General features: G+C 46.9%; 1 protein-coding gene and 1 long non-coding RNA gene across 6 annotated transcripts in view; one reads left to right on the top strand and one right to left on the bottom strand.

Annotated features, from left to right (window-relative positions):
* LOC135906717 (uncharacterized) overlaps positions 1-13,455 on the bottom strand; it is a 61,646-nt gene that overhangs the window by 47,242 nt on the left and 949 nt on the right. The gene's annotated exons all lie outside the window — the stretch shown is intronic.
* Lamtor3 (Late endosomal/lysosomal adaptor, MAPK and MTOR activator 3) overlaps positions 9,605-13,455 on the top strand; it is a 62,713-nt gene continuing 58,862 nt past the window's right edge. The window contains exon 1 of one of the 2 annotated variants that reach the window (XM_065438304.1): positions 9,605-9,803. In XM_065438304.1, the coding sequence (XP_065294376.1) occupies positions 9,729-9,803 (75 nt within the window). In that variant the 5' untranslated portion in view covers positions 9,605-9,728. The remainder of the gene's footprint in view (positions 9,804-13,455) is intronic. The other variant, XM_065438303.2, reaches the window with a different exon arrangement.

Below are 13,455 nucleotides of genomic sequence, written 5' to 3'. Positions count from 1 at the left end.
CCTTGAATAATGGAAAGAAGCTGCCACCGTAAACTGGATCCGTATGAACGGACAGCCCTCAATCGAGAAGAATTATTACCTTTTTTGTTCATAGCATCTTGCTTTAGTGCCTTGTTTTCGCGTTTTTTGGCGAGGATACAAATCAACCGGGCGAGAACTGCCTCGGGCTCTTACGCCCCTGTCGGATATAGCAAGCGTGCGATATGCTTCATCATTCAGGTTGAGATACCATCGCCTTCCTGCATGTGTTTTAGACGCAGAAAGGTACGATGAGATAGTTCTATGACAGTGTGTTCATGTGCATTGCGCTTTGTTAACCGCTTTACCTCAGCTCATATAATTTTGAAAGCATATTCAAACCATTTTTAGTCCGCCACATTATATATATATATATATATATATATATATATATATATATATATATATATATATATATATATATATATATATATATATATATATAAGTGCGTGTGTGTGAGAGAGAGAGAGAGGTTCTTGTTGGGGAAGGAAATAATTGGGGTAAAGTGCAGTGCAGTAACTGTCTCTCGGAGAGAGAGAGAGTGGGGAGGGTTGGATGGTCTGTGGTGTGACCCCCCCCCCCCCCCCAATCCCCTTCTCGAGAAATAGTTGGTACGCTACTGTCGGTACACATCCCACAACTGGCACAACTGGATAATATGTTGGCACACCTCAAATCAAGGCTTATTAGAGAAACTTTTGGAGTCGGCGGGCTCTTCGTCTTTGTGCCGTCTTGGCCGTATATGGTTATAACAGAAGACAACGCAAAAGTAGTAACGGAGATTCTCCAGCAGCATGGTTTGCTCATTGGAAAGCACGCCCCGATAACGAACCGCGGCTATGACGGGAAAAGTGGAAGCGCGCAATCGGAGAAGGAACGGACATCTCGTAGACTGTTGTTGAAGCGCTCTATACATTTGCGACGGTGACATTTTTCCTCAGATCAAGACACTTCTGCAAATACTGGTCACTATCAGTGTCAGCGTTGCCTGCACCGAAGGGTCTTTTTCCACCCACCGCCGCTTAAAAACATAGCTGCGATGACAGATGAGAGAAAGCCACCCGACCTGCCTGGCCTTGCTACAAACGCACAGGGACATCCCTGGCCATGACTTTTGTTTCAGTATCGTATAGACATGGTCTTGCACATGAACTGAAATTTTAATACTTTTATTCGCAATAAAGCTTCGTTGTCAAAGTACTTTCGCATGCGCTACCATATGGTCAATCTTGAGGAAGGGCATGGATGTGTTTTTGGCGCACGTTGACGATAATTTGCATTATTTTCGTAATCTTCGAGTATACTCTAAGTTTAAATCAAATTCGATACACATATCGAATTGCTACTGAAGAGTGGGGTGTCGTACCTATAATTACACGCGCGTTTCCTTCCCCGAGTGGCAGTTAGCGCGATGTGTAAACAGTATTTTAATTATCTTGTCGAGTTTTGGGGGGATTTTCTTTTTGCGCTGCCACCATGTTGATTAAAGTGGAATGAATGTTCTATAAATATGTCGCTGCTACATGCTGTACTTCAAATTTGAGACTTTGAAGTTATCTTTCGTTTGCAACGTTCTGCATAAAAATGTTACCACGGTTTTGTTGAGTGCACTAGCCTCCGTTCGATGGGCATGATTTGATTATAGGTTTTTTTTTACGGTAAAATTCTACAAGCTGTAGCGATGTTGCCATCCTTTTTTTCTTGTTCAGGTTTTAGTCTGATATTGTCCTATGTACGAGTAACACTTACCGTGATTATTATATCTTACGGTAAAAGTAGAATAATGATTTCTTGATTGAAACTGCATGAATTTCATTTATTGTGCAATAATAGGATAATGTTCATAACTGCAACACCATGTCTGTTACGTAATAATTTCGCACTCCACCCCGGCCGCTCAATTATCAGTTGAAATCACATCTATTAAGGCACCAGTTTGAGTATTCACACACTCTAAAAATGACACTGTGTGTTTTCCCCATAATACGCCAAGTACCAACCTTCGTGATTCGGAGATTTCGCGCAGTAAATTATGGGAGGTATCTAAAGCGTGATCACCCATAAAGCTTTAATTCCCATAATTATTTACGAGCGGGAAAACCGATTAGAACAAATGAGTGCGATGATTGTTAACAAAAATTAACAGCAGTATTATGATGGGAGTCATGTGATGAAAGTAACTCCTTAAAAAAAACATTGTACAATTTTCAACAAAAGCGGTAAGCTTCCACTCAGGAGTTGCTAATGCATACGGCAGGTATGCACTCCGACCAATTTTTACTATTTTGCAAATTTCCTTCTCATGATCAGGGTCTTATGTGAGTAATAGGCCTAAATAAGCGTACTCCCGCACAAACTCTAGAGGCGGACTCGCGATCATGCATTCCTGTTTCCTTGCCATATCCTCATTTCTTGTTCCTTCGCTCGAAATTATTCTATTTTAGCCTCAACTGCATTTCTCGACTTCGATAAAAAAATGTGTCAGGGCCCCTTTAAAGCCAAAAATCCTGCGCTTCAAATATTTCCCCCAGTCCTCCTCATTTACTTAGGGGATGCATAGCAATAAGATTGTCCCAATGTTACGCAATGCTGCGCAAATCTTGTTCGCTTTCCTCGGTCTTTTTGCATTTTTCGCATGCCCTCCCGCGCCCTTCTTGAAAGTGGCATTTTCTTGCTTGGCGGCATCTTGCACTAAAAGCGAGAGCGCTCTTCGTTGACTTATACCTTATGAAAGGTTTGTACAGAGGACAGTGTTGCTCACACCCACCCGCCATGGTTGCTCAGTGGCTATGGTGTTAGGCTGCTGAGCACGAGGTCGCGGGATCGAATCCCGGCCATGGCGGCCATATTTCGATGGCGGCGAAATGCGAAAACACCCGTGTACTTAGATTTAGGTGCACGTTAAAGATCCCCAGGTGGTCGAAATTTCCGGAGTCCTCCACTACGGTGTGCCTCATAATCAGAAAGTGGTTTTGGCACATTAAACCCCATATATTATTAATTAGTGTTGCTCATTGGCGCGAGTCGCCGCGGACTCTGGCACCACGTTGGTGGTCGTACTGGCGCTGCGCACGGGCGGGCGTTGTTCTGCATGTGATCCTTAAACCGTTGTTGCTGCATTTCGCAGCTGCGCGGTGTTTGGGTGCAACAGCCCTTTACTAAAGAGAAGCCACGCGAGGTAAATGCGGCTGAAGTGAGCTTCTTCACGATATAGTAAGATGGATAGTTATTCAAAGCGGTTTGTTTTCCATTTCCGCCACCCAGGAGATTGTCTTAGCCTCTATCACTTTGCGGTTAATTTTCTTTGTTGCCATGTTGCTTACTACACCGGGGGCATAATTTCTGGTAAGCTTCCTAGTTCTTTTCCAGCGCTGTGAGTCAATATCTTTTTTTTCTGTGCAAGTACTTGGAAGACGGAGGAAAGCGCCCTTTCTTCAAGCACCGCAGGATGCAGCGGCCACGTGGAGCGCTGACGGCGTTGATCACCCTTTGTGGGAACATTGAAAACTTCCGCTTTCAGGTGGGAAACGATGCGAAGGATGTGGAATCGTTCCCCACCAGCGGCAAGTTGTTTTTTCATCCACTTTAATTTCCATTTATTTATCGTTTCTTTATTTCATTTATTAAGCACAAGTAATTTCCCCTACGTTGTCCTTGGTGTCAATGTTTGTTGGCTTCTTCTGGTATGACGAACTTTATTTAATGTCCTGAAGATCAACCCTTAGGTTGACGCAGGCGGCTCCCACGTCGGGACAGTAAGGTTTAACCTTACCGCCGTATCATGGGCCTTCTGGACGGCCTGTACTTGATCGAAAAGACCTCCACTGTGTAGAACTCGCCCCCACCAGTCTCCTTGTCAGTCTGTGAAAGTCACAGGACACTGCCAAAGCATGTGATCCAGAGTAATGATGCCATTACATTTCTCGCAATTGATTGGTATCTCTCTTTCAGGATATATCTTGTTAATAAAGGTTGTACTTGCATAAGTTGGATAAGTTAATATAGATAGTTTAGATTTCTGAAAATTTGCGATTTTGGTGAATTTTCAATAAAGAATTGACAACCTAAATGAAAAATTCGAAACCAACAGTCACTAGAATTTACGTTTTTCTTTTAAATGCAACAAACCTCGTCAAATCTGGTGCATTGGTTGCCGAGAAAAACGAATTCTCCCTCTACGTGTATTTTGATACGAGCACCCGAGCTAAAGCTTCCTCTTAAGGAGGAGACCGAGCTGCAATGTGAGCCCCCCGCCCCCCCCCCCCCCCCCGAAGGAAATTTCTCGCTACGCTACTGGTATGTATGACACATGGCCTACCGATTTCGGAGCTGGAAACAAACTGCTGCGCGCCCACTCGGCTGCGTCGGAGAGCAACGACCTCACTACGGCGCAGCCAATCTCGTGCCTCTCTTTCGCTTTTTTTTGTTTTTGTTTTTTTGTTCGTGCATTCGCATGGAGTGGCGCCGGAGGAGTTTGCGTTGTACATGCGACAGCCGGACGGACGGACGAATCGGCTTACCATATACAGCTTCGCTGAAAAACATTGTGATCAAGGTAGTGCCTTCTCTACCTCGCCTCGGCCGAAGTAACACGTCGCGTTTGGTGTTAGTTGGAAACAAACTGTGAGAGCTGTTGTCTTAGCGTAGATAAAGTGCATGGATGTTTTTTTTTTTTTTGCCACAATACTTATCACCACAAAAGCGAATTGACAACGTCAATGCAAATGTTTAAATATGCTTTGTTTCGTCCCAGTCACCATGTCTTTCTCTAATGAGAGCAAATGATCCTTGCCTTGGGAGCTGCAAATGACAAGAGGAAGGCCGCAAATATATGTGAGTCATGGAAGTGCAGACCGAGCGCGTCGACTATCATCAGAAATGATGGAAACCTAAGACAAACCGGCAGCTTCAAGAAACAGCGCCGGAGGACTCCATCTGAGTCCTAGCCTATATGCGCGGATGTTCTAGCATTTACGGCCTCAAACCTTCACGCTAGCGTGCGGGACGCGGCCGCCCACGTGCCAATTTCAAAGTCATCAGTTTGGAGGATTCTAAACGACGGTCTTTCACCCGTACCACCTTAACCAGCACCAATTCTTGGAAGATAGGGACCTGTACAATAAACTAGATTTCTTGAATTGGGGGGTCCTCACAAAAGCCGATGAGTCACCGGACTTTTTGAGCAGCATCACGGGCACAAATGAAGCCAATCTTCGTAGAAACGCCTGAATAAATTTGCATAATGTACACTATTGGAGGGACTCCAATCTGCACTGGGTAAAGCGCAATCGGCACCAGTACCCGTGGTCGCTCAATGTAATGTGCGGAATTTACGACGGTGCTATAATCAGTCCCATTTCTTCGATCATTCACTGACTGGACAGTGTTATGTGGACGAAATCCTTGAAGGAGAGGTGGATGAGTTTCGCAGCGAAGTCCCGCTGTCACGTCTTCCACTCGTGTGGTATCAGCAAGATAGAGGACCAGCACACAGCAGCAGCCGAACACGAAACTGGCTGGATGCGACTTCTCATGCGCAATAGATTGGAAGGCACGGGGCACACTGGCGATAATTGCATGTTTAATGGTTTAACGTTTCGGCCGTGGCACGGCTTTCGTCAGAATAAAAGGTTTTTATTCATACGAAGGCCGTGCCATTGCCGAAACGTTAAACCATTAAACATGCAATTTTCGTAAGTGTGCCCCCTTCGTTTCTTCAACTACCTGTGCACGGGACCTACAGAACATTTCCTTGAAATATATGTGTGGGGTTCAGAAAGCTGGTCGCCCCCCCCCCCCCCCCCCGTAACAATGAAAACTTTCCGCTTATGTCTGCAGTCTTTCTTTCTGCGAACCACACGAGACTGGAATATCCTTCCAAGTGAAGTAGCAGTCATTCACGAAATTCCCGCGCTTCAAAACTGCTATTTTAGGGAAGCAGATTCATCTATATAATAAACACTATTGCCATCGATTTTGCCGGTTTTTTTTTCGCCCCACATCTTAAGTCCCATCGATGGGTTCCTTGAAGTAATAAGAAATGTATGAATAACAATAATCCCGAAAACACGGAAACACATTCGGAGACGTCCGCGCACAGTGAAAAATTAGGCCAATGGGTGCCTTATAACTGTTTCTGCGGTATTTCTTCCTTGGCGCTCTTCTAAAATCGAAGAGCTACTCTTTGGACCATGAGGTTTCAGTACGTGGCTGACCCCGAGAAAATTATTCGAGCTGAGTATTTCCACAAGCCTGAATGTGAGCTGCCGCTGCCACTGTCTATACGGCTGTTCAGAAGAAAAAAAATAAAACTCGACTGGAGTTTTCAAAGTACCTTCTCGTTGTACTCATTGGGTTTGACGTCCCAAATAACTCACGGACTATGGGAAACGGCATAGTGGGATATATTATATCGGATTTATTTCCACTCGGGGAGTTTGACATGCGGCTAAATGTATGTAGACGAGCGGTTTTACACTCAAGCCCCATCGGAATAAGACCGCCAGGAATGGAACCCGCAACCCTGAGCTCAGCAGCGGGACGCCGGAGCCACTGAGCCACCGCGGCAGGCGCTCGTTGCACTGAAATAAGCCTCGGCTGCACGATGCTCGCTCGCCCAAGGCCACCGGTATTATAGCAAATTCTCCGGAAACGTGAAAAAGACAATACATTTACTGGAATGCGACTATTATCGGCTGTGTCCTCAACGTAAACTAAAAGCCTGGAATTTGTACATGCGAAAAGAAAAAAAAAATGAAAAAACAAATTATGCAGATACCATGCGAAGCGATGTAAGCGATGTAAGCGATGCGATGTAAGCGAAGCTTTCCGTGCTGGATGCTGTGATTGACGATAATTAGCGATGATGTTAACGGCTAAAGCTTAATTTCTTCAAAGTTTAGTCTAACACGAGAGCGGTGAGTTGATGTTAAACGTTACCTGCGTGCGCCACGGCTGTTTGTCCGCGTAGTACACAGCGAACATAGGGTGAGGTGTTTTCCTGAGGCGTTGCTGTGCGCCGTATTTCATAACCTCCGAGAGGGTTGAGCATAGTCATTTCCTCGCATGGCACATCCCATTGTGGCAGAAGTACTAAACTTGAATTTGATTATGGGGTTGTACGTGCCAAAACCACACTCAGATTATGAGGCAAGCCATAGTGGCGGATTCCGGATTAATTTTGACACCGTGATGTTCTTTAACGTGTCCCGAAACCTAAGTGCTTGTGCGTTTTCTATTCCGCCCCCGTCGAAATGCGGCTGCTAAGGTTAGGATCAAATCCGCGGCCTCTAGGAACGCCATAGCCGCAAAGTTACCGCGTCGGACACAGAAGTGTTGATTTGACGGTCGACCGCTTCCGTAGTGTCGCCTGGACCCTGCGGTGCGCTTTAAGTAATGCGGCTCTGCTTCCACATGCCCTGCGTAGTTTGTCCGCTTCACATATTTCCATGTTTATTTTTCAGATATAGCAGCAACGTACTGTATCGTACCTTGAACTTCAGCTTATCCAGTTTCCCCACAACCTCTGTCGTGTAGTAGTAGGGTTTCCTGGCCTTCTCACGTCACGTTGCCCCCCCCCCTCTTCTCCTCCCTTCTCTCTACAGTTGTATCTACGTCCCCTTTAGCCTCGCACCTTAGTAGAAAGGGAAGCGTTGCAGTTTCTGGAATGCTTCGGAGGGGAGTCACGCATAATTACAGCTGTCAGGAGGCTAATTTGGCGATGGCTAGGGAAGTCCAGAGGGCATTGTGCACATTCGACGCGGTAGGGGAAAACGAGTTTGTACTGTTGCCTTCCCTCTCTGACTAGTCCCTGTCATGCATATTAACGCTCTGAAGCACCCTCCCCCCCCCCTCGCCGCAAGGCGGTGTGCTTGACAGCAGCAGCAGCAGTGGGAAAGTCGAAAGAAAAGGCAAGGAAAACTTCGCTTTAAAACCACGAATATGGCCCCCATCCTCGGCAAGCGAAAAAAAAAATAGAAAGGGGAAGCAAGAAATTAAATTAGGCAGATCCCATGCAGTGTGGGAATCGATGTAAGCGAAGCTTTCCGTGCTGGATGCTGTGATTGACGATAATTAGCGATGATTTTGACGGCTAAAGCTTAATTTCTTCAACGTTTAGTCTAACACGAGAGCGTTGAGTTGATGTTAAACGTTACCTGCGTGCGCCACGGCTGTTTGTCCGCGTAGTACACAGCGAACATAGGGTGAGGTGTTTTCCTGAGGCGTTGCTGTGCGCCGTATTTCATAACCTCCGAGAGGGTTGAGCATAGTCATTTCCTCGCATGGCACATCCCATTGTGGCAGAAGTACTAAACTTGAATTGGATTATGGGACTGTGCGTGCCAAAACCACAATTGGATTATGAGGCACGTCGTAGTGGCGGACTCCAGGTTAATTTTGATACCTTGGTGTTCTTTAAGATGTCCCAATATCTAAGTGCCCATGCGTTTTTTTACTTCGCCCCCGTCGAATAGCGGCTGTCAAGGTTGGGATCGAATCCATGGCCTCTAGCAATGTCATAGCTGCAAAGCTACCGCGGCGGGCGCAAAAGTGTTGATTTGACGGTCGACCGCTTCCGTAGTGTCGCCTGGACCCTGCGGTGCGCGTTAATTATTGCGGCTCTTATACCGCTTGACATATTTGCATGGTGTTTATTTTTCAGAAATAGCAACAACGTACTGTGTCGTACCTTGAACTTCAGCTTATCCAGTTTCCCCACAACCGCAGTCGTGTAGTAGTAGGGTTTTCTGGCCTTCTCTGGTCACCTTCCCCCCCCCCCCCTCCCTTGTCAGGGAGCTCCCTCTTCTCCTCCCTACTTCTACTGTTGTACCTACGTCCTCTCGCACCTTAGTTGAAAAGGAAGCGTTGCAGCTTCTGCAATGCTTCGGAGAGGAGTCACGGATAATTACAGCGGTGAAGCGGCTAATGTGGCGACTGCCAGGGAGCTTGAGAGGGTATTGTGCACATTCGACATGGTGGGGTGAAAACAAGTTTCTCCCGCCGCCCTTCGTCGGACTCGCTCCTGTCTTGTTTAGACACGCTCTGAACCACCCTCCAACGAGGTGTGCCGGACACCATCGGCAGCAGCAGCAGTGGGAAAGTCGACGGAAGAGACAAAGAAAACTTCGCTTTAATAAATACCAAGCCGCATCGTGCCTTGCACCCTACCTACAAGCCTATAGCGTAGTTGTTCATTCAGCGCAGTGTGCAAGTGGTTAAATATTTCGGGCATCCAGACGAAACGCGACTGTCTAGACGGAGGAGAAGTGCGAGAGAACAAAGACATGCTCGCGGCGACGGAAGGCTCGCATCCCGCGGGGATCACGTGTACGCCGCCGGATGCCCGTCACACGATGCCGTGCCATCCAACACCCCGGGTGCATCGCAAAAAAATAGGCGCAGAGCGCGGGAAACTTCAGTTCCACGCTTCGCGGTCAACAATGGTATTCCACTATGCATCGTTGACTGCCTTCCCAGAACACGCGCTTCCCAGAATTTTGGCGTCACTGCATGGATATGTTTTAGCTATTCAGCGATGGGTTCCATTGGCGGAAATCTGGTAGGGGAGAGAGAGGGAAGGAACGATACAGGGAGCCCAAGCTCAAATTTTGTCACTCGACGAGAGCGCCACTGCCTCGCCGAACGGGCGAACTGCGAACGCAAGTGACACTTACTGGACGGACGCCACACTCGCACGCACTCAAGTACGATGGCGCAAGCGCAGCTGTTGTCTCTGTTCTCGCGATGGATGAAGCCGGTGGACGAGTTTGGACCAGCCCTAGAGGTCAGTATTCATTTGTTTTCAACTACCACAGCGGCGCTGAAAAGAAATGCGAGAGAGCGAATAATAGCCCGCAAGGGTATATATTTGGACCCCATGCAAATTGTGTGGGAAAGAGTGTGTGTTGGTAAACACGGATCAGCATTGCAGTGAGCAGTTACTACAAGCAGACGATCGCTGGAGTCAGTAGACATGTTTTTGTGTCCTAAGTGTATGCCATTTTTTCTTTAACTATCATCCTTCGCTCTGATCAGATAATACGAGAAGCGTGATCCTGTGGATTGAACACGATGTCTCGATAGCGCGACATCTTTTGTGTATCGCCAGCTATCACCGGTCCGTCAATCTTTCTTGACGCAGTCGCGACGTTTTGTGCGACATAGTCATCCTCATGAATTATCTTTTTGTGTTACTCCCACCCCTTGTGTATTGTCCTAAGTATGATGCCCTTAAGGAAATAAAGTGAAGTATCGCTTACAGTTCTGCTATTAGTGATGGCGTTTAAGGCCATACTCAATTCGCCTGCTTGGGAAACAAACAGTATGATTGGGTTGGAAACGTGACGGCTTGGGCTGTCAATATTTCATGAACTCGTAATGCGCATTGCTGCGAATGCTAAGCAGATTCTTCATTCGACGTGGATGCGTGTGAGCTTCAGCAGCTTGAAAAACATATCTTCCCGACTAGGATACAAGTAGTACCCGGGCTTATTGCACGATGCTCTCAACCGTTTGGGCATTCCTCAAGTTATTGTGATAGCAATTGTATGTACACTACAGACCCATTTCTTGCGCCGGCGTCAGCGTGAAGTTCCGCATAAGGTCCACGCGTGATCGTCCCCGCTTACCGTATTAATGTATGTGCGAGTGAAAGCGTGCTACGGTGAGCCGACGATGGCGGCTCAATCTCGCGCGCTAGACACCGGGTGGATGGGAAGGCGAGATGGGGGCGTTCTATTCGGGCTGCTGCTGCGTATGGCGCAGTCGCGTGGGCCCTATATGGAAAGCGATCTACGATGGGGGACTGAGTGCTGACAACTTCGTGTGTGCGGTGTTTGCGTCTCTTAGTTCGCGTTGAAGTGAGAGGCAGCACGAAGTAGAGTTCGCTCCCTGCTGCTGCCGCGCTTCCTCACTCCAGCATTTTGACAGCTAGTTTCCCCGGTGATCGAATGAGATGTATTCAGGTTTGCTTGTGCGCAGTGGCACCATGCTTGCTAATTTAGTTAGTAAGCGAATATTTACAAGTTTATAGGGCCGATAAAACTACCACCCTTACTTCGCGTAGCTGCCTCCTAATTTGCTATCGCAATCGACGCTTGGCCTTTCGGGCGAAACTGCCATTTCTTTTTTTGCACACCTATGTCATTCATATTGCATGCTTTTTATTGCAGTCATATTTCAGCTTCTCTTGCGATACAACAGTAAACTTTTATCGTTCCTTGAATACCATTAATCCATTTCCGGTACCCCCAGTTGAGTTTCCCTCCACAACGAAATATTTTAGCCATGGCGGCGAGAACAAAATAAAAGAAAAGTGGGGGCATCTCCACGTGCTGTTCTCTACTGCTCCAGAACAGGACGTAGTGACCCTGCCAGCACGCTTTGTGGCATTGCACTGCATGCAGCAGCATGTGTGCACCTTCCTCCCATGTGCCACCGGATCGCCTCGTCGTGAATTTCATCTCCTTTCTTATCCTTAATATTCACGTCCCCACGTTCACATTGTTCAAGTGCTTCATTGCGAAACTCCACACCCTGCAAGGGCAGCTTGTTTTTCGCTGAGTTTCCAGTGATACACATGCCTCTGAAGGCGCGACCCTGTATGGAAATATGAAGGGAACAACTGAGCCATTCGGCCCATAGCCTGCGAGATCGAGTGGCGCTCGCTAGACACCGCAGGCCACCATATCTTGGAGTCAATGTCAGGCCTTTAGTGATGTAAATATGTTCTTGGCGGCGCGAACTCTAACACGAAAGATGGGCCAAAGACTGGAGTTGGCGACGCCGTACTTTGCACAAGGCGTCAGTGAACATTTTTTCCTAATCTCACAGGGTTCGTCCTGTGATCGTGGCGCGATCGTAGCAACTGAAAAACTGCACTCCTGGATCCCACACGTGGCATTTTCAAGGAAACTATTTCTTGAAGTGTGGAGGAACAAAGCGCAGGCGCTGAAACTGCTGAAACCTTGAGTGGTGCCGTAACGCACTCTCTGTAGCAAGCGGAGGAAGCCGTTTCCATGACTCATGCTGCGGTTTCCCGACGGAAAAGTTAGCGCTCAGCATGAGGCACAAATGTGCAGCTCCTAACGTGACTTGGCACCGCCAAGTTAAAATGTGGGAGCGCACATTCATGCGCTCGGCCGGGCTGGATCATTGGGCTGGAAAGCCAGCTTTGATATAGACGTGAGTCTTGTTAAATGTGTCGCGCCATTTTCATGGAATGCTCATGTCCTATCGGGTGGCGGCATCATTTTTTATTTTATTGATTTTCTGAAAACAATCCTCCTGGCCACCGCTGTTTCTCCGTAGTGCTGTGCCAATTTTATCTTCGCGCGAGGAATTTCGCCTGTGCAGGAAGGCTGACTAGGAGACTTCGCAGAGGGCCCATCACGCACACGAAAACACATGTGCTCACTTATACCAGCCTCAGAAACTTCAATGGACAGCCAACGACGCGCTAGATTCACGTGCAAAACACGCCATGCGGGTCAGCTTTTATGGAATTTTGAATATCGTCCGTTGTTGTAAGGAATGGGTGCCGTGCACACTCCCCGTAGGGTGCCGAGATTGCTCGCACGCGCATCCAGGCACCCTAGCTTCTCGCACATACGCCACTATCAAAAAATTAAATTGGGGAGTTTTACGTGCCAGAACCACGATCTAATTAATAGACACTATGCTGCTCACGGTAAAACGTCTGCTGTACATCCGGGCCATGACTCTCCTTTCTTTTTTCTCTTTTCTTTATTTCGTTTTTAATATATTTTTTTTTGCAGTCACATTGCTTTATTCTGTTGCTCTGTGTTAGCTCTATGCCGGCCGTTGCGGCCACATTTCGATTGTGGCGAAATGCAAAAACATTCGTGGGTGCTTAGGTTTAAGTGCACTTTAAAGAACTCCACATGGTCAAAATTATTCTGGAGTCCCCCACATATACGGCGTGCGTTGTATTAAGATCGGAACTTTGGTACGTAAAACGACAAAATTTAATTTATTTTACCATTCTTTCTGCAAAAAAAAAAAGGAAAACACCCTATACACTTCGAGTTTCAATTTCACAGCAAGAAATCACTACTGGCAGCAGTAATGTGGCTTCGTTCTGTTTGTTATGTGGATGAAAGTTGGGGGTAAACTTGGCGGTAATATATACACTCGCGATCAAAAGTTTAGTGATCCCGGCACCGGCAAAAAAATTTAATGTATTCAAGCGCTGCTCCGCGGCCTGGAATTGGTTTAATATATTGTGTTGGTCAAACACGCGCGCGTACACGTGCGCTCTTGATTTCAGCCGGAATGCCCAGGCTGCGAAAAAAGAAAATTTCGATCGCGGCACCTTTGGCACCCAAACTATTGATCACGACTGTTCAAATTATATATATTCTGTATTTCAGATATCCTGGAAACAACTAGTTAGTTTTGTGTATACGTTTTGTTAC

Source organism: Dermacentor albipictus, chromosome 1 (genome assembly GCF_038994185.2).
Source record: "Dermacentor albipictus isolate Rhodes 1998 colony chromosome 1, USDA_Dalb.pri_finalv2, whole genome shotgun sequence".
In the NCBI taxonomy this organism is placed as follows: Eukaryota; Metazoa; Arthropoda; class Arachnida; order Ixodida; family Ixodidae; genus Dermacentor; species Dermacentor albipictus.
Note: the sequence above shows the minus strand (reverse complement) of the source record. Positions and strands in the feature narration are given on the sequence as shown.